This window comes from Episyrphus balteatus, chromosome 3 (genome assembly GCF_945859705.1).
Source record: "Episyrphus balteatus chromosome 3, idEpiBalt1.1, whole genome shotgun sequence".
Classification (NCBI taxonomy): domain Eukaryota; kingdom Metazoa; phylum Arthropoda; class Insecta; order Diptera; family Syrphidae; genus Episyrphus; species Episyrphus balteatus.
In genome coordinates this window covers 33,741,801-33,763,049 of record NC_079136.1, presented here as the reverse complement: position 1 = coordinate 33,763,049, position 21,249 = coordinate 33,741,801, and the positions used below count along the sequence as shown (strand labels likewise).

Sequence of the window (21,249 nt, the reverse complement as noted above, 5' to 3'; positions counted from 1 at the left end):
CAGAATTTTAATTGACATACATAATTTCAACATGTTAATTGTCAAACAAGAAACATAAATATAAGTTTATCTTACACCATCGAAACGAACTCTTCAAATGGAGTACATATTTGTTGTTAATGTTCTATCTGTAAATTAGAATAACAAAGACTTCTTCTTCAAAAGCGCACAGAAATCAATAACATCAAACAAATCTAGTTATGTAAATTCATTTGGAGTTCATCCCAATGTCCAATCGAATTTAAAGTTCTCACAATTTTTACTTTTATGTATTTTTCAATCTCCCTCATCCTGATATTTTATACGTTACTTGTCTTTAATCTTTCTAAAGATGTACCCACGCTTGCTAAACTTACCAACCATAGGTAAAACTTCATAACTTAATAGTTGCCCACACTGAATGAGACTCAGACAGGTTTTTATAAAAGTGTGGGTATTAAACTTCATAATAATCACAGTGCAGTTTGACTCAATATCACACTGATTTATATTTTTTTTTTTCATATATTAAGAGCATTTAAGCATTATATTGTCGTACATTTCTATCAGAATTGAATTATTAATATTGTTCCGAATTGGTTAACACATAATTTTCGTATGTACCAAATTAATGATATTTTCTTTCCAATTTTCAATTAGAGACATTTTAATCAAGCCATACAAAAATAAGACTATCCTCAAAACAATTTTTTTTTTGTTTTTTTTTTTTTTAAATGTGTCCGAAAAATTTACAAAAAATTAATAAAAAAGTATTCCCAAGAAACCATCGATAAATTAAAAGATCCATTTATATTCATTCAAAAAATTAGCTGACAGTAGAAATCTTTTGAGAACTTATTTCATTTCCGTTTAACTTATTTCTCCTTTCCAACAATTTTTTTTTTTTTTACTTATTAGGAACTTGCTGAAAAAAGGAAAAGTTTTCATTTACACCAAATTAATTTAAGCCATATGTATGTATGTCACCAAGGAAAATTTTTCACAAACCCACTTTGGATGTCTCTTTGCAAGTACATATTTGGCTTTAATTTGTGTTGCAAAAAAAAAAAAAACAACTTGCTTCTGCTTCTTTGAGTGGGAGTATATATGCACTCTATTTTCATTTGAAATCCTCTTAAGAGTCTTTTGAATGGGTCGTGAATGTAAATTGAAGTGGAGACAGGCAAATATTGAGTAAGGTACTTAGTTTAGATTCGTTTGGTGTATTTTAATTACTGTGTGAGGTATTCTTGTACTTGAGGACCTTTTTTTTTTTAATTTTTTTTATCCTGTTCATGTAAATATATGCATTTACATAATATTTGAGTTCTTATTTGAATATTAATAGTAACATAAAGTTTATGTTATGACTTATGAGGGTATGTAAATTATTTTATGTTATTTCATATTAAAATATCGTTTCCTTTTAATAGATATGCAATGCATACTTACATTTATTTGCCAACCTAGTTATGACGCAATCTATGCTCTTTCAATTTAATGAATTTAAAAAATATTTTTGAAAAAAAAAACTACTTAATTCTGAAATATTCCTTAAATAATATGGCTTAATTAAAAAAATTGTTGACATTTTAAAGGATAGCACATTTGAGTCTCGAAGGAAAGCTTTTTAATACCCAGCACTACCAGCTCGCTTTTACCTTCTGTTCAACCACACATTAAAATGAATTTAAATACAAATTAAAACATATTGTATAATTTTATAAAAGAAATGAATTTACTAAACACTGAATTAAAAGATTAAATAATTTATTAAAAATCTTGTTTTTCATTTTTTTTTAAGATCACATATTACATATCACATTTTAAATTCTTAATCTAACTTAATTCTAAACTTAAAATTAATAAAAATTCTTAATATTCAGCTTCAATCCTGAAAAAAAAAAAAAATTTTTATTATATGTTGCAAAGGTAAAATATCATCAATTTACCCTATTTTATAAATGCAATGTAAATAAAAAAAATTGCAAATTTATGTCCATTGGAGCACCAGCAAAATCCAATTGCCTAATAAGGGAGTTGGAACCTGCAAATGAAAGAAAAATTAAATTAAATTGCTTTAGTTTCATATTTGTAAACTATTAGCACTAAATTACAAACAAAAAACAACACATAAATCACAAAATTAACAATTTACATTGAAGTTGCAATTTGCAACCCTTATATTAAAACACACAACGTCACAAGTTTATTTTTTTGTATTAAATATACATAAACAATTAAAATAAACAAATATAATCACTTCAATGACTAAACGAAAATGTTTAATTGTATATAAACAATTAAATAAACAAATTTACAACAAAAAGGTTTATCAAAACATAACCTACAAAGTACACATATTATTTTTACTAAAATTTCACTTATAAATTTATGTCCCCGAACAAATACACATTAAATTTAACTAATTTAACAATCTTTTAATATTTTTACAATAAAAAATTAAACAAAACACAAATATTTCACGAATAAAATAAACAAATAAAGTTAAACGTCACTTGTAAACATGCGCGAATAAACAAAGTTGTTTTGACGATACAACTTTATAAACCGAGATTAAAAAACTTATTCACAATACAAATATTTAGTTGGGGAACAATAATTTTGTAATGAATTATAAAAAATGTTAATAATTTATTAATAATTTAATATTTTATAATTCCTAATAGATCCAATAAGTGAAAAAGAGACAAACATATATACCGACAACAACAAACAATCATATGAAAGCTAAGTAGCTGGAAGAAAAATGCTGCCAAGGTTCATTATTTTCAACAAATTTCTACAAATTTGAATGGCAGCACCAAAGCTCGAATTAGAATATAAAAGGGCGACAATTTTCTGGAGAAACTCACTTTTTCCCGACATTCCAAGCGAGAAGGATCTATCAAAAATTGTAAGTTGTAAATCAAATTGAAATTGTTTTACGAATATATACGTAAAACAAATATAATTTGATATATTTTTTAACATTAACATTTAAAACTAAATAGTAAAGAAAAGGTGAAATTCGAAATTGAAATCGATCGATGACAATATACGTCGTTCGAACATAATCTCGAAAAAACCCTTTTTTAGTTGTGATTGTTAGTAATTAATTAACATAAAGTAGTATTTATAATTAAAAATTCGATTGGAAAGTGTTTGATGGCAATATACGTCAAACACAAATCTTTCGAAAATAGTTATTTATATTAAATTTAATTAATTAAGCATTATCCAATAATTGTTAAGAAATTGAACGGATAATAAAACTTACATTTATTAATAAAATTATCACCGCTTCCGACTTCTTATTTTTATGAAATTTGAACTTTCGTCGAATACGTACAGTTGTAAGTATCAACGTTGGTCAAAAAACATTGGTGGTTCCATCCAGGAACGGTGATAAATATTAATAATTTGTTAGTTTATTAAAACCGAATATTCTTCTTTTTTTTTATTTTTTTTTGTTCACTTTGTTTTTTTTTCTGTGCTAATCACAGCAAAAAAAAATCAATTACACGACCGGGTCACAAATTAATCGCATTTATATCCATTCAATCATGAATGATCTTGACAAGCTATTAGTCAACCAACTCGTTTTGAAAACGAAGATTGAAAAAACAATCGAAAATGGCAAAAAAACCAGATTGGAAAAACGAACGGCTGGTTTTTACAAACAAAAAATGATCGATATGCGTGAGTTTTGGCATGAATTCGTTAAACAAGATCGACAAATAAATGAAGCCATCATCATATCAAAGGCTGAGTGTGAGAATGCCTATATAAAAAAGCAACAATTCGATGAAATCGAAGTCAAATACGATGAGTATATGGGCGAGCTTGAAGATGGTATCAATAGAACAGCTACAGATACCAACCCAAATTCAACGGTTTTAGCAGAACCTCAGTTCAAATATACTCAATTGCCAAAAATTACATTGCCAAAATTCGATGGTGATTATAATTCATGGAGATCATTTTCCGATTTATTCACATCATTAATTCATGATAACAACCAGCTGCAACCGGTACAAAAACTCCATTATTTAAAGGGATGTCTAAGTGGTGATGCGGAAAAATTATTAAAACATACTCCCATCACTAATCAAGATTATGAACCGGCTTGGAGTAAATTAAAAAAGCGATATGAAAATACTAGAACTTTAGCAAATTTTCACCTCAAGACCCTAGTCAACCAAATCAAAATTACTGCTGAATCGGGAAAGAGCCTAAAAATGTTAGTCGATACAACCGAAGAGTGCTTACAGCAGCTCAAGGCGTTGAAAATAGACACCAGTCAATGGGATGCATTGTTAATATTTTTAATAGTTCAAAAATTACCATTTATGACATTGCGCCTCTGGGAAGAGGAATTGGGAGATAACCAAGAACTTCCAAAATACTCAACATTTTTAGCATTTTTAAACAAAAGGATTCGAGTATTGGAATCCATCGGTAATACCATTGGTGCAAAACCAAGTACCGCCAACATAAAAAGGGAAAACATTCAAACCTATCACACCGTCGTTAATTCTCATTGCCCCGCCTGCAATGAAAAACATTACGTTGGGACCTGTAAAACTTATTTAAATATGGATGTACCTACACGCAAAAAAATAATTAAAGCATCGAATAGATGCCTTAACTGTTTTTCAAACAAACATTCGCACGCAAAGTGTCGAAATAAGTTTAAATGCAAACAATGTCATCAATCACATCACACTACACTTCATTTCGATGAGTCTTCATCAAAGGATTCAAATACTGAAAGGGTTAACAGTAATGATGCTGAAAGGACAAACACTTTCCTGTCAATGGAAAATTGTAATGCTCTATTGCCAACGGCGTTGGCAACAGCATGTGACCGCAATGGTCGTTCAACAATATTGCGATGTCTGATAGATACAGGATCGCAAACCTCATTCATCACAGAAAACGCCTGTCAGAGGATGCAAATACGTGGAACACCCACATCAATACAAATTCACGGTCTAAGCAAAAACCAAACTGCATGTTCCAAACAAAGGGTGCAGTTAAGACTTAAATCTACTAAAAACAACCACACGGCGGTAGAAGTGAAAATGTTCGTATTAGAAACAATCACTGACCTACTGCCAGCTAAAGAAACATCAAGTCAAGTCTTAAAACATTTCAAAAATCTTGAACTAGCGGATCCAACATTCTGGAAACCTAATCCAGTCGACATTTTACTTGGAGCTGATGTATATGGCCATATTATTCGCGAAGGCATACGCTACGCTCCAGGTAGATCCGTAGTCGCCATCAACACTATATTTGGATGGATAATATTAGGAAATAATTTTATTTCACCTAACGTTTCAGTAAAGACATTCATCGCAACTACAAACCCCATCAACGAACTCGGATTTCTACTTCAGAAATTCTGGGAGATGGAAGAAGTGCAAACCTTCAACACACAAACTCCAGAAGATCAAAAATGTGAGGAGTTATATAAAGCCAACTATGAACGGCTGCCAAATAATCAATATATGGTAAAATTACCATTCACAGATCCAAATGGACCAAGTCTAGGTTCCTCAAGGGAACTCGCGCTGAGGCGTTATGAATATTTACAAAGGAAACTATCCAAGAACGCACAACTTAAACGCGAGTATGAAGCCTGTTTGGATGAATATATAACCATGGGTCACATGGAAGAGTGTGAACCACCCAAACCAAATGAACCACATTATTACATACCACATCATGCGGTTTTTAAACAAAGCACCACTACCAAACTACGGGTAGTTTTCGACGCATCTGCTAAAACTACAAATGGTAAATCACTGAACGAGCAATTATTGATCGGTCCAACCATACAACCGAAGTTATTCTCTACTGTTCTCAATTGGAGAAAACATAAGGTAGTGATCACAGCAGACGTTGAAAAAATGTATCGAATGATTTGGATGCACCCAGAACATCGCACGTTTCAGCGCATCCTATGGAGAGATCCAGAAACAAAAATGCTTAAAGATTATCAACTTAAGACCGTCACCTTTGGCGTGTCCCCTGCACAATTTTTATCCGTTCGCACAGTACAACAAGCAGCACTAGATGAACAAGAAACATATCCATTAGCAGTGAAGGCAACTTCATCAGAATTTTACGTTGATGATTTACTAAGTGGAGCAGAAACCATCGATGAATGCCTGGAATTACAGAGGCAGTTACGAGATATGCTTAGTAAGAGTGGATTTAAACTCCGAAAGTGGGCAAGTAACCGAGTAGAAGTCATATCACACTTACCAACAGAAGATAAGGAGCTACAAGGTTCACTCGAACTACAAGAAACGGAATCTGTAAAAACTCTGGGAATTCGATGGTATCCTGCAGAAGATTACTTTACTTTTAATGTTCAAGGTTTATCAGATACGCAGGCCAAAACCAAACGTATCATACTCTCGGAAATAGCATCATTGTACGATCCAGTTGGATGGATCTCGCCTATCATCATAATAGCCAAAATACTTATTCAAACCCTTTGGATCGGCGGTTACTCTTGGGATAGCAAGGTTTCTCAAGATATCACACAACAATGGTACAATTTTAAAGAAGATTTAAAAAATCTGAATAAACTAAAAATTCCACGATGGATTGGTATATCGAAAACCAACCAAACAAACCAAATTCATGGATTTTGTGATGCTTCTATTAAAGCATATGCCGCAGTTCTATATATTCGAACCCAAGATGAAAATGGAAACATCAAGGTAAATTTATTAACTGCAAAATCCAAGGTTGCTCCAGTAAAACCAATAACTTTACCTCGTTTGGAATTAAACGGCGCATTGTTGCTAGCTAAACTTATAAAAGCTACGATTCAAGACATGCAACTTGAATCCTTTCCTGTATTTCTATGGACGGATGCTACTATTGTTTTACAATGGATTCGAGAGCATCCATCGAAATGGAAAACTTACGTTGCAAACAGAGTTGCAGAAATTCAAGATGTGACACCTACTGAGTATTGGCATCATGTTCCCACAAAGGATAATCCAGCTGATTTAGCTTCGCGGGGAATAACAACCAGGCAAATCCTTGATTGTGATCTATGGTGGCATGGACCTGAATGGCTTAGCCAAAATCAAACCCAATGGCCAAGAAATCCAATTCAACTCGAAGGAACAACCTTAGAAGCCAAGGCACCATCTATAAATGCATTACTTTCAATGTCTTCAAGCGACTGGTTGCCAAAGTATTCATCATACACTAAACTTGTCAGAGTAATAGCTACGGTATTGCGATTCGTCGAAAATTGTCGCGACCGTGAAAATAAACGAACAAGTCCGTTATCCGTTAAGGAATTGAATGAATCAAGCACGTTGATCTTAAAAATGGTACAAATTTCAGCCTTTAAATCTGAGTTACATATATTTAAGGCAGAAAAACCTCTATCCAAGAAAAGTCAGCTTATGACGCTCAGCCCATTTTTAGATGGAAATGGTTTGATCCGAGTTAGAGGTAGACTGGAAAACGCAGATGTTCCATATGATATGAAACACCCCATCATTTTACCACGAGATCATCACGTCTGTAACTTGATTATTGATAAGGCCCATAAGGAAACATTGCATGGAGGCACTTCATTGGTTCTTAACACTCTTCGCAATAATTTTTGGATCCTCGATGGAAAACGAGTCGTAACACGGGAAATTCATAAATGCGTTATATGTGCAAAACATCGAGCAGCAACAACGCAACAACTAATGGGAGCTTTGCCGGCACCTAGAGTTAACCTCACAAGACCCTTTACACATGTGGGTATTGATTACGCTGGACCCATACAACTTAAAATGTCCACTCACAGAAACGCAAAACATTACAAAGGATATTTTTGTATCTTCGTATGCATGGCAACCAAAGCTATACATATAGAGGTCGTATCAGATTTGACCTCAATGGCTTTCATAGCAGCTTTAAAAAGGTTCGTGTCTCGACGAGGATTATGCTCGGACATATATTCAGATTGCGGAACGAACTTTAAAGGTGGAAAGGTGAAATTGGATCGCGATCTAGAACAAGCCATCAAGGAAGCAGCTCCAAACATAGCAAATTATTTGTCAACCTTAAACATTAACTGGCATTTCAACCCACCTGCCGCTCCACATCACGGAGGATTATGGGAAGCAGGTGTAAAATCCATCAAATATCATTTACGTCGTGTGCTAGGCACAACGGTTTGCACATTTGAAGAACTCGCGACATTGCTTGCTCAAATTGAAGCATGTCTAAACTCAAGACCCTTATGTGCATTGAGAAATGATATTGATGATCTGGCGGTTCTAACCCCAGGTCACTTCCTCATCGGTCAGGCTTTAAATGCAATCCCTGAACCTGACCTAACAGCATCAAACTCTTCGTTCAACCAAAGATGGAAACATGTCCAACAAATGAATCAACATTTTTGGAAAAGATGGTCAACGGAATATTTAAACCGTCTCCAACAACGCCCTAAATGGCTAACCAACGAACAAAGCCTTAAGGTTGGAGATGTTGTCCTAATAAAGGATGAAAACACTCCACCGACTGCTTGGCCTTTAGGGATAATACAAATGATTCATCCTGGAAAGGATGGATTGGTACGAGTTGTAACGGTTCGAACAAGATTTAGTACTTGTCAAAGACCCATTGTAAAAATTTGTCGTTTGCCGATCGACCAAGTCGAAACTATTACGACAACATGAAACCAATTTATACTAATACTTTGTCCATGTGTTGTTTGTAGTAGTTACATGTCGTGTCGTACTTATAAAACTTTCATACAAATTTCTACAGATAAATATTCTTACAGTTTAATATGCAATCCAACTGGGACGATATGGATTATATCACCATTCTTGAGGATATAAGGTTTTCACCACCTACCATTTCAACCCCATTGGTAGAATTGATACAGGAAAACCTAAGGTGGTCGGCTGAAGTGGAGAATGAATCCGAATTAAGGTGGTCGGCTGAAGTGGAGAATGAATCCGAATTTATTCAAAATAATGAAGGCTTTACCGAACCCCAAATACAAATTCATAGAAACGAAGGCATACCGATTCCGGTTACTATTAATGGGTCGACGATACATTCCCTCGATAGATTACGCCCATCCTCCACTATCCAAGAAATAAAAATGAGGATAGATAATGATTACCAGAAGTTTATAACCCGCGAAGGGGAAGAACTCTTCATTAACAGGGATACTCTTAGTAGGATTGATTTTGAAAGGATCCGAAATAGTAAGAGGAAGCAATTTTCGGTAAACCTACCTGACAGGTACCAAGTTAAGGTAAACGTAAACAAGGCTGGAAAGGTTGTCTTTCATCACCACCATCGCCGTGGGATAGAAAAAATAAAGGCCAGAATACTTGAACGTAACCGTTCAACGGGGGGAGTATGTTCAACCACACATTAAAATGAATTTAAATACAAATTAAAACATATTGTATAATTTTATAAAAGAAATGAATTTACTAAACACTGAATTAAAAGATTAAATAATTTATTAAAAATCTTGTTTTTCATTTTTTTTTAAGATCACATATTACATATCACATTTTAAATTCTTAATCTAACTTAATTCTAAACTTAAAATTAATAAAAATTCTTAATATTCAGCTTCAATCCTGAAAAAAAAAAAAAATTTTTATTATATGTTGCAAAGGTAAAATATCATCAATTTACCCTATTTTATAAATGCAATGTAAATAAAAAAAATTGCAAATTTATGTCCATTGGAGCACCAGCAAAATCCAATTGCCTAATAAGGGAGTTGGAACCTGCAAATGAAAGAAAAATTAAATTAAATTGCTTTAGTTTCATATTTGTAAACTATTAGCACTAAATTACAAACAAAAAACAACACATAAATCACAAAATTAACAATTTACATTGAAGTTGCAATTTGCAACCCTTATATTAAAACACACAACGTCACAAGTTTATTTTTTTGTATTAAATATACATAAACAATTAAAATAAACAAATATAATCACTTCAATGACTAAACGAAAATGTTTAATTGTATATAAACAATTAAATAAACAAATTTACAACAAAAAGGTTTATCAAAACATAACCTACAAAGTACACATATTATTTTTACTAAAATTTCACTTATAAATTTATGTCCCCGAACAAATACACATTAAATTTAACTAATTTAACAATCTTTTAATATTTTTACAATAAAAAATTAAACAAAACACAAATATTTCACGAATAAAATAAACAAATAAAGTTAAACGTCACTTGTAAACATGCGCGAATAAACAAAGTTGTTTTGACGATACAACTTTATAAACCGAGATTAAAAAACTTATTCACAATACAAATATTTAGTTGGGGAACAATAATTTTGTAATGAATTATAAAAAATGTTAATAATTTATTAATAATTTAATATTTTATAATTCCTAATAGATCCAATAAGTGAAAAAGAGACAAACATATATACCGACAACAACAAACAATCATATGAAAGCTAAGTAGCTGGAAGAAAAATGCTGCCAAGGTTCATTATTTTCAACAAATTTCTACAAATTTGAATGGCAGCACCAAAGCTCGAATTAGAATATAAAAGGGCGACAATTTTCTGGAGAAACTCACTTTTTCCCGACATTCCAAGCGAGAAGGATCTATCAAAAATTGTAAGTTGTAAATCAAATTGAAATTGTTTTACGAATATATACGTAAAACAAATATAATTTGATATATTTTTTAACATTAACATTTAAAACTAAATAGTAAAGAAAAGGTGAAATTCGAAATTGAAATCGATCGATGACAATATACGTCGTTCGAACATAATCTCGAAAAAACCCTTTTTTAGTTGTGATTGTTAGTAATTAATTAACATAAAGTAGTATTTATAATTAAAAATTCGATTGGAAAGTGTTTGATGGCAATATACGTCAAACACAAATCTTTCGAAAATAGTTATTTATATTAAATTTAATTAATTAAGCATTATCCAATAATTGTTAAGAAATTGAACGGATAATAAAACTTACATTTATTAATAAAATTATCACCGCTTCCGACTTCTTATTTTTATGAAATTTGAACTTTCGTCGAATACGTACAGTTGTAAGTATCAACGTTGGTCAAAAAACACCTTCCATTGAAATGACTCTCCATATCTTAACAAACCAAGGTTTTAAACCGCTTGCAAGCTCTTCTTAAGACATTTTCTAGATTCACGTAACTCGCCTCTATTGGCCTCTCTTCGCAGCCGTAGTGCAATTGAGCAAGTTGTCAATTTTCGTCCCGTTGCAGGATGTTTTGGAGTAAGTCGGGCATTATTTAGTCGCCTCCTAACTGTCCATTCACTAACAATGGATTCTCTTACTTGCCTGACATGTTCTTGGACATGAACATCAGTTAAATGACGATTTGGAAGGATATAAAGAAAGTGTGAGCTCTCTCAGAGGTCCAACTTGGCTGAAGCACCTTCTGTAAATTTTTGACACTCAAAATTTGCTGACACTGATTTGACGTAGGTTATTAATCAAGAGAATCTTTTGATACATGCGAACCGAATGGATTAGCTGTGTTTTTCTAGCTCCATCTCACGAATATGAAATTACTAGTCTCCGTTTTTCATTATAATTTAAATAATAAGTCTTTCAAAATCAATGTGTTAGTATTGCCTATAAAATACCTACTTATTCTCCCACATTTTCTGTTTTATACTTTTGGGTAGTTTGAAGAAATAGAAAAAAAAACTCTATTTACATTCCACAAAAAGTTCTCAATTTCATACAGTTTAACTTTTCTACTTTTCTTTTTTATTTCAAATAATTCTCAAATTTGCAGAAAGCTTACCCCACAAGTCATGTTTTCAATCTAAAAAAAAAATAAAAAAAAGGAGAATCTTTCAAACTAGCTAAAATAGGTGGAATATCATGTTCAACATTACACTTTTATTTTATATAATATTTTTTTTAATTTTTTTTTTGGTATTTCCTTTCTGTCAGCACCAATCCCCCAAGGCATCAGACAAGGCAAAGTACTAAACCACATCCAACATTCAAGCACCACCACCAAGCGACGACGACAGGAAGGTAAAAATAGAACCCTTACAAGAGAGAGACTTTTCAACACCCACCCCTCATCAAGTATAGATTTCATTGCAACTGAGGTGGAACGTGACATTTTGCCTAAAATTCACATTTTCAATTTATTGTAAAAAAAAAAAAAAAAATACAAGAAGAAAAAAAACAGAGAACTTAAGAGGTACGCAAAGAGTGCCACTAAAGAGACCATTTACCAGCAGAAAAATTATTTGCACATAAAAGTAAGGTAGCTTGTGGTGGAGTTGCAAAAGCAATGAAGGTACATATGTACAAGTAGAAGAAGTACTATAAGTAGGATATTTGGTTTTTGCTTCTGTCGTCTGAACGATAAAAAATAAAAATGAAAATGTTGAAAACTGCTCTTTTGTGTGTAGGAAAATCTGTATAAAAGGCTATTGACCTAGGTTAAGTGAAACTTAGGTATCCTTATAATAATTTTTTTGTTTGTACAAGTAATTGGAGCACAAAAGCACAGTTTGATTTTTTAACAAGTAGAGAATTGTTGTGTACCTACTTTGTGGGAAGCAATTTGCCATGGTTAGTTCAAAAACAATTGATTGCCATTTATTTGTATTATTACTATACTGTTTGAAATCTTATCAGCTAGCAGATACTAAACATGCGGTTTTAAGCGGATCGAATAAAAACTCTTCCAACAACCTCACGGTAAACAAAAAGAGTTTCATAAACAAATACGTTCTTTTCTATAAGATCTCACGAATCTTATGATGTAAGGATTATTATTGTTAAGAATCACCTGACAAAAATTGATTTTCACTGTTGTTTTTATCATTTTAACTGCATTTCTAGGTAACATGCATCTGGGATTCTTGTTTTAACCCTGAGATCATTCCATAAAAATGTTCTATGGAGTTAAAATTGGGAGTTTGAAATGACCCAGTGCAAACATTGATTTGTTCGTCCGAAAACCAAACTTTTAATAATTTTGATGAATGTTTGGGGTCATTATTTTACTGGAGAGAAATATGACTCCATGGTATTCTGCAGTATATTTAGATAGGAAAACATTTCCATTCTGTGATCTACTCTCACCAATAGGCCTTTTCTATGTCAAAATAATGCACTCCCAACTATCAAATCGCAACCTCCTTGTACCATCGTTTTGAGAGTATACCATCGGGTCCAATGCAGTTAGTTCTTGTTCATTCATTTTTATTCAGATGTTTTTTTCAGCAAATGTTAGGTGGTCTGTGTTTTTTTCTTGCTTACCCATCTCTACAACTCAGTATCATTAGGTCTCCTTTTTTATAAGTGTGCTTGACACATCGAAACACAATATTCTTTGTTTACATTAGCAATAATCGTGCGAGATGCCTTAAAACGCCCACAATTGCATTTCTTTGTGAAAGTTCTATTCACTCGCAGGCAACAATTTAGTGTTTGAGTTTTTTGAGAAGGATGTTTGCCTTGGCTCTGATGATCGAAAATAAATCTATTTTTTTTCAGAGTAAAATGAACTTTCAGTCCATTTTTTAAAATTAAAAGTAGCTGACGTCACAACTTTATTCATCCCCTGAATTTGACTGAACTATTTAATGCCTTCAGTCTATTAATATTATGATCCTCTATCAATCGTAATCATCATCCGTCATCAACTATTTTTAGTCCAACTCTATTTTAATTGCTTCAAAAAAGTTTCAAAACACCCATTGCATTCAAAAATACTACCTAATTGGAACACATTTGAAAATAGACACCTAGTATATATATGTACTAGTACTAACTACCCAGTTAGCCAAAAACCAACAACACCAATATTTACCATCCAATATACTACTCTTGGTTTAGTGCAAAAATGTCTGTCTTTCCATTTATGGATAGAATTGAATGAAAACTAATATATAAAAAAAAGAAAAAATAGAAATAGAATGGTAAACCTGCCGGTCCAATATATCAACGATAACAACAACAACAAAAAAAAACCTGAATATCGATTAAATCCTAATTGAATCACTCGCTTTTTCCAATTTGTGTGTGTTTGTTTGTTGTCTTGTCCAAAAGCGAGGCGAGAGATATCTGCATCGACCACAATCATAACCACGTTGTCGACGACGCAACACATTTACGAATCACACACAACTGACAGTAGTTTGAAAATGAAAAACAAAAAAAAGAAGTATCAATTTTGTTTTGTTTTTTATGAAAAAAAAGAGCAAAGCAAAGTTGCAGAGTTCCCATTTTAAGTGCATTTCCGTTGCGATTGTGTGTTTTTTGCAGTGGCGTAGCTAGCACTTTGGGGGCCCTGTATTCAATTTTTTTTAGGGCCCTCTATCCCTAGACTATGTCATAGCCTTTTAACTAAAAACAAGTATGATTCATTTAATTCAAAGACATAAAAATTCAAAGATTAAAGAAACATACAATGGTCGGAATAAGTATTTTGACAAAATGAACATTTTTCGATCTGATGAGAATAATCTATAATGGTTAAAGATAAAAGATCCAAGTAAACGGTCATTTAATAGGTTTGTTATGATGAATTTGATGATGGTCAAAGTCAGTCATATGGGTGGTATTACGCTTCGATGTTGCCTTTTTTGTGTTAGCATTGCGAATTTCTGAGTGGAAATAGTATTTTGACAAAAGTTCTTTTTCAATGTTGGTAAGGTAAGGTAAGGTAATCCATTTTAAATTTTTCAATCATGTACCAAAATGTTCAACTTGTTTAAGCTCTAATTTGTAAAAAAAAAAGTGCACAAAACGGCATAACCAAACACTGAAATTAATGCATCTTTCGTTGCAACATACAATTTAGGTGTGTCGACTATTTTTTACCAAATAAGAAAACACAAAAAATGTATACTATCCAAAATAATAATAATTTATATTTTTTATAAAAAGAAATAGTTAAAGATAAAATCTGTTGTCTACAAACAAGTGGCGAAAGTAAAAAAAAGTATCAAAAAATTAGCTAAAAAAACCAAAGAATACAAAATTCAAAATAATTCATTACAATAAACTTTCAAATTAAAATTCTTTAAATGCTATTAATTTCATCAAAATTGAATAGCCAATTTGTTAACCTTCCTCCAAAATGGGTATCTTGAGCGAATGCAACGAATATCAAGAGATATAGTGTTGTATAGTCGTGGTGCTACGGATGCATAAAAACTAAAGTGTTAAGTATGACGTGGTGAAACGAATGCAAGGTTTCTGTTACTGCTACGTAAACTATATTCAGAAGGTAGCCACTTCTTGAAAAGAACATTTTTAATAAGTCCGATAACTGTTCCTTTTTCTCAAAGTTCTGAGATAGCTTTTAATTATTGTTAGCTTGGAAAATGGTCTTTAAGTTGTCGTTAAAATAGATTAGTGTCTATTATAACTATAATGGTCTTAACATATTCAATTTGGCAATTGTTTATGTTCACTGAGATGGGGTCAAAAAACTTTAACTTCATACACTTAGTTTTATTTACATTAAGACTCGGTTTATTTGCTCTTAGCCAAAGGTTAACATTATCTGCATTTATTTTTGAACAACTGTTCAGCAAATAACACAACTTTACAGTATTTCAGGGTACATTTAACATCGTTTATTCATAATAAGAACCACATCTAATAGAGCACCTTGTGGGACACCTAATTCTACACCAATAGAATCCGACATCGTATCACCAAACCTTGTCTTTTTGCTCCTTCTACTTAATTATGAATGAAACCACTTTAATTCAGTATCTTTTATTCCATATGACTATAGCTTCAACAATAATATTTTACTGTCAATTGTTTTGAAAGCTCATATTAAATCAAGGAACACACCATTTATCTAGAGAGAGAGCCCACGACATGTTTTTTTTTTTATTGTAAGCGAGTTCCTTTTCGTGGTTTGTAAAGTGGTAATTTTTTCGAAGTTTTGTTCTCCTCAAATGTTTACCCCTTCTGACAACCCGTTTTGCCGTCGTTAAACTGCATTTTATACCGGCTTAATTTTTAGCGCAAAGTCATGCTGTTCTGATCATTGCACATCTATCGGCCCATGTTGTGACTAAGTTGCATCGACTTTTAACGTTGTTTCTATACCCTTGGTTATTGCGCAAATAACTGCTCACTAAATTTTAACTTGTGTTTGTTTTTGTCTAAATGCATCGTTGGTTTTGGGCTAATTCAAAGACTTCTTTTATTTTCCCCATTTTTTCCGAGCCTAAATATTTTTCACGACCTGTTTTCATCCCTACAGGTTATACACAGTCAGATTTATTGACAGACACAATTTTGAGTCCAAAAGACCCATGCAACTCATCATTTATTAACATTTATGCTTATGAACCTATTCAGATGAGCCAAAAAATATGCTTGATTTTATGACTAGATTTGGTCTAGCTACTGTGTGAGAAGAACGGTAGGCCCCAAGACAATTTTTTTTCTCCTAAACTAAGCGCATAAAGATGTTCTCTCGTTACATACATAAAAAAGATGTGCCATTGCATTAAATACCTAGAAAGGCTAAAAGTAAGATGAACTAAAATGTGAACCTATTCAAATGAGCGGCAGTGTATATGCAAATATACTTTCGATATTTATACACTAATTTGGACTTTGGTTTACCCAGTTTTCATGATCTTTTCCTAGTTTAATTGAATCAAGGGCTGTCATCAAGGAATTGCTAGTGTTTACAATTAATCTATTTTTGTAAATTTTCTTAAGCTTATTTTTTATCAGTGTCAGTCAGTGTTGCCACAAGCTGAAATGAAAAGTCGCTAGGCCAACCCCTAAAAGTCGCTAGATTGCTTAAAATTCTGGAGACAAAAAGTCACTAGAAGTCGCTAGAAAAAAAATGTAAAATAAATCACTATCGATTTCTTCAATATTCTCAGTTGCAAGAACTTCAACAGCATTATTTTTAAATACATTTGTTTTTAAAACTATTTCTGGTAGTTCATAGGTATGACAGTTTTTTTTTAAGTAAATTAAGCTGATTTCGAATAAGAATAATAGAATTTAAAGTTTTTGTTGACAATTTTTTCTGGTTTTATTTTTCACAAGGTTCATCGTTCTAAAAATGCGCTCAACTTCAGCATTAGAATGGGGAAGTGACATCACAGTTCCATCTAGCTCAAATAATTCTTGATAAGTATTGACACCCGCTGCATCTTTGTACTTTGAAACTTCTCCCCAAAATTTAACACTATCATGCAGTTCTTTTTTTTGCACAAAGTTAATATTTGTCCACTGCTTTAAGATCTTTTCTATGTCTTCATCAGAAAACCTAAGCTTTAAGCCAAATCAATTATTGATCGATCTCTTACAGCTCTTAACGCATTTTGAACTGACAGCAACTGCGTTTCTTCTTTGTATCTCTTTTATCAACTTAATTGTGCTGTTATATAATAAAAATAGTATTAACGTTTCACAACTCAGAAATGCTTGGCTTCAAAAGTCGCTAAAAAAGTCGCTAGAAATAATCTAGCGACATCAAAATATTTTTTGTCGCGGAAGAAGTTGAAATGTCGCTAGATCTAGCGACAAAGTCGCTAGAATGGCATCCCTGGTATCAGTCTGAAAACTACTCTTTCAGCTGAAGCACTGCTATGAAGAGTTTTCAAACATAATTTCATCCAAACCATTTTTAAATAACCCGCGTTTCAAGAACCTTGTCCGCAGATCCAGCCTCGAGCATTTAATATAATACCTCAATAACTTTCTCGGAATTCAATCGACTAAATGCTGGACATCAGAAACCAGATCTAAGTTCTTAATTCAAGTCAACTGTTCTATCTTTTATAATTCTCCATAATTTTTTATCTTTTAAAACAAAAAGTTAAGCTATAAATAAAAAGGGGCCATTTTGCTAATTTTTAAAAAAGTGGAGCCCGAGCTTAAAAAAGGGGCAAAACGGCAACACTGAATGGAGGTATAACCAAAATGTGAGTATTCAGTTTTATAGCCTAATGCATTCTAATAACGAATTCAAAATCGCAACTTTGTATGTTTTTCGCGAGTTTTCTAAGTAGTAAGCGAAAAGTCACATTCTGAATAATACGGAATGATGCTGTCATTTCTCCTAAGCCTAAATACCTCAATTTCGGTGATACGACAAATAGAAATCAAGATTTAAGCTTATCTAACCATATCAGCTCTTTTCTTGGAGAATTTTGCATTCTTAATAAAAAACAAAAAATTAAACAGAAAAGTCTCAAAAAAAAAAAAAACTCACATTTTTCAACCAATATAAAGCCGCGATTTAAAGCTACCAGACTTTTGAATTCGTTTTTAGAACGCATAGAGCTATAAAACTGCTTACTCACATTTTGGTTATACCTCCACTCCCAAAATTGTTTCCTCCATTAATTGGTTAAGTAATTGAACGCTGTTTCACAAGAGTTTTTACTTCGAAAACCAGACTGTTCATCAACTAACAAATTATTGTTTCCAATGTACTCTTCAGCTGTTCACCAACTACACGCTCTAGCACTTTTTCAAACATTGGTAACATATTGATAGGACGGAAGAATTTCACTTTTAATAGTGCCTTTCACCTTTTCTACTTTATTTTAGGTAAACCAGATTTCAGTGAACTTTTACGTACGCACATCTTGTGCTCTGTCTCTTTAAGGCCCTATATCTCGGCGGCCCTGTTTCATGGATACAGCGCTAATTACGCCCCTAGTTTGTTACCAACGCCAAGCCATTTATACATAGTTGATGGTTGACATCGTCATCTTTAGTTGGGTATGGTGATGTTGTGTTGACTTGACTGGAAGTGAGCGTTCGTAAAACCGTTCCTTGTGGTGTTAGGTCTGGGTTCACTGATGATGCCGTTTGCCATTAACTCAGATGCTCTTTTTTTTTAATGACAAATCAGACACAGGAGACTAACAACAACAACAACACCCAAACCAAAAACAACCATCATTGTGCTTGTGCAGTGCACAACTACTCACCCCCAGCCCAGCCATCCTACCCAGAACTCCAGACAAGGCGTCTGCGATTTTTATTCTATGCAAAGCAAAGTCTATCCCATGCAAACTAAGCAAAGAACAGAGAAGGTAACTGCGTCTGTTCCTTTTTTTTTTCTTTTTCTATTGTTTCCCTCAACAAAACAGACATAATATTACTCCCCTGCTCTTTGCTATTCAAAGTAATAACTTTTGCCAAACTATTTTTATAGAGGAATCAAAAATCATTTCTGTATTCTTCCCTGAAACTATTTCTTGATAATTTGCGAGCAAAAGAAGAAAAAAACCCCAAAATAAGTGTTACTTGTTACAGATCAGTGAATCTCAAAACTTCCCTTCATTCACAGGAAAGGGACTTTTATTCGAAGCAAAAAAAATTATATTATTTTATTGATTTTTTTTTTGTTGGCTTTTGACATTACTCACCGTCTTCACCGGTCGATTAGATGACTCTCTGGGAATCGCCCAGCTTTTGATGTATCCTTTTTTGTCAGAATGGAAGCTATGTCCAAATTGAATAGATAATCCTTAAAAATTGCAATTTGGTTGAATTCAACACGAGGCAAAGCGAAAAATATATCAAAAATTAAACAAAAAGAAAAACAAAACTACCAAGAGAACAGAAAAAAAAGAAGTATTCACAATCTTCACACAAAAGCGATTCGTATTCGAAAAAGAGAAGGAGGAGGTTTGTCTAACCCCTTTTCCAGACGACGACGATGATTTTACATCTCATTCAGACACACGGAAAAATATAGTACGTCATCTCGTTTGTACTTCTTCCTGACAGGAAAAAAATCCTTTTGAGACGAACAAGAAAAAAAAAATTTAACGAAAGTCAGAGGGAATTTTTTTAGCGTAACTTTTTGTATATTTTTCAAGTAATTTTCAATCAATTTTATTACAATATATCAAATTAAATTCATAATTTGTATTTAATTTTCACTGCACCATGCAATTTTTTTTCTTTTTTTAATTCTTCACCCACACGACGGCGAAGAGAAGACACAAAAAATTCACAATCAACTTGTCTCGGTATCTGTTTCTCGACTGAATGCAAAGAATGAGTGAGATAAAGAATCAACCGATAAATTAGACAAAAATTTTTGTTGAGAAAAAGAAAACAACAACACACAAGAAGTTAAAGCAGTACGACTTAATTTATTTTAGAAAGAGATAAACAGATTTAGATGTGTGTTTTTTTTCTTTCACATCAACTTGCACTGAAAATAAAAATGCATCAAACAAAAACACACACACACAAGTTAGTTTTATTTTGAAAATTTAACAAGATAATCAATGAAAAGTTACAAGAATTTTATTTAAAACACATCTATAAACACTAAAGAATGTTTTTGACTTGTTTTTGTTGATTTATTGGATGAAAAGTTTTATTAGATTATGTGACAGCCGACACCCGAAGTTATTACTTCAACAATGGGGATATAAGAACGCTAGTTAATTGGATCATTCACAATAGTGTAGAGAGAGAAAAGAAGTAAATATATTTTTTTGTTTTAGTTCCCTTCTCTTTTGCACATTTGAAGATTATCGTTAAATTTTCGTTGATATTTCTTTCAATCTATTTAGGTGACATCTGGAATTCTATTTGAAAGATTATACATATAAATGGATTGTGTATTTGCTACTAGAATTTCGAAGAAAATCATTGTATGGGATAATTCGAATATTAAGGATACGTATGCACGACTACTCATGGTTGTTGTAAAGAATTCAAACGACTCGATGCGTGATTGTGATATACAAAATCCGGAAGGAAACACAGAATAACCGTTTAAAATGGCCGAGACAAATTCGCAGGTAGGAATAAAATTGAAACAAAAATAAAAAGCGTATACCAGGGATGGAAAATGACATTTTTTAATTGTACTGTTCTGAAATAAATACCTACTATTGTATTGAAATATATTTTTCACATGAGAAATTAATTTAAAATTTAAACAATTTTTTATTTTTAAAAACTCTTAAGTGTTCCATATACATTTCATTATTTACTGCGTAAAGCCTTCACTTCAGCTGCGCGAAACTAAAAGTTTTTAAGTCTCCAAAGTCAACAACGAACATGTTAACAAAAAAATACTATCGGGTATTATAGCAAAGTAAAAATAATAAAACTAAAAATAAAAAAAATCAAGAAAAAACATCAGAAAGTAAGTTAATTTTGTTCAATATTTCGTTAACGAAATTTTGTATGGAAAATTTTGTTTCGCTTTATTTGCATACTAGGCTTAAACAAA

The 21,249-nt window shown here is 32.3% G+C and overlaps 2 protein-coding genes across 5 annotated transcripts in view; one reads left to right on the top strand and one right to left on the bottom strand.

Annotated features, from left to right (window-relative positions):
* LOC129916985 (ankyrin repeat domain-containing protein 50) overlaps positions 1–20,240 on the bottom strand; it is a 67,816-nt gene extending 47,576 nt beyond the window's left edge. For 3 of the 4 annotated variants that reach the window (XM_055997282.1, XM_055997285.1, XM_055997283.1), the window contains exon 1: positions 19,418–20,240. The gene's annotated coding sequence lies outside the window, so the exon portion shown is untranslated. The remainder of the gene's footprint in view (positions 1–19,417) is intronic. The other variant, XM_055997284.1, reaches the window with a different exon arrangement.
* On the top strand, positions 3,669–8,693 carry LOC129914918 (uncharacterized). Its single transcript, XM_055994368.1, has one exon. It carries the CDS (start codon positions 3,669–3,671, stop codon positions 8,691–8,693), a length of 5,025 nt encoding a protein of 1,674 aa, XP_055850343.1.
* Positions 20,241–21,249: the final 1,009 nt, after the last annotated feature.

Bases quoted from the DNA above. Each gene is read 5' to 3' on its own strand.
- LOC129914918 (XM_055994368.1), top strand. From the start codon at position 3,669: ATGATCGATATGCGTGAGTTTTGGCATGAATTCGTTAAACAAGATCGA.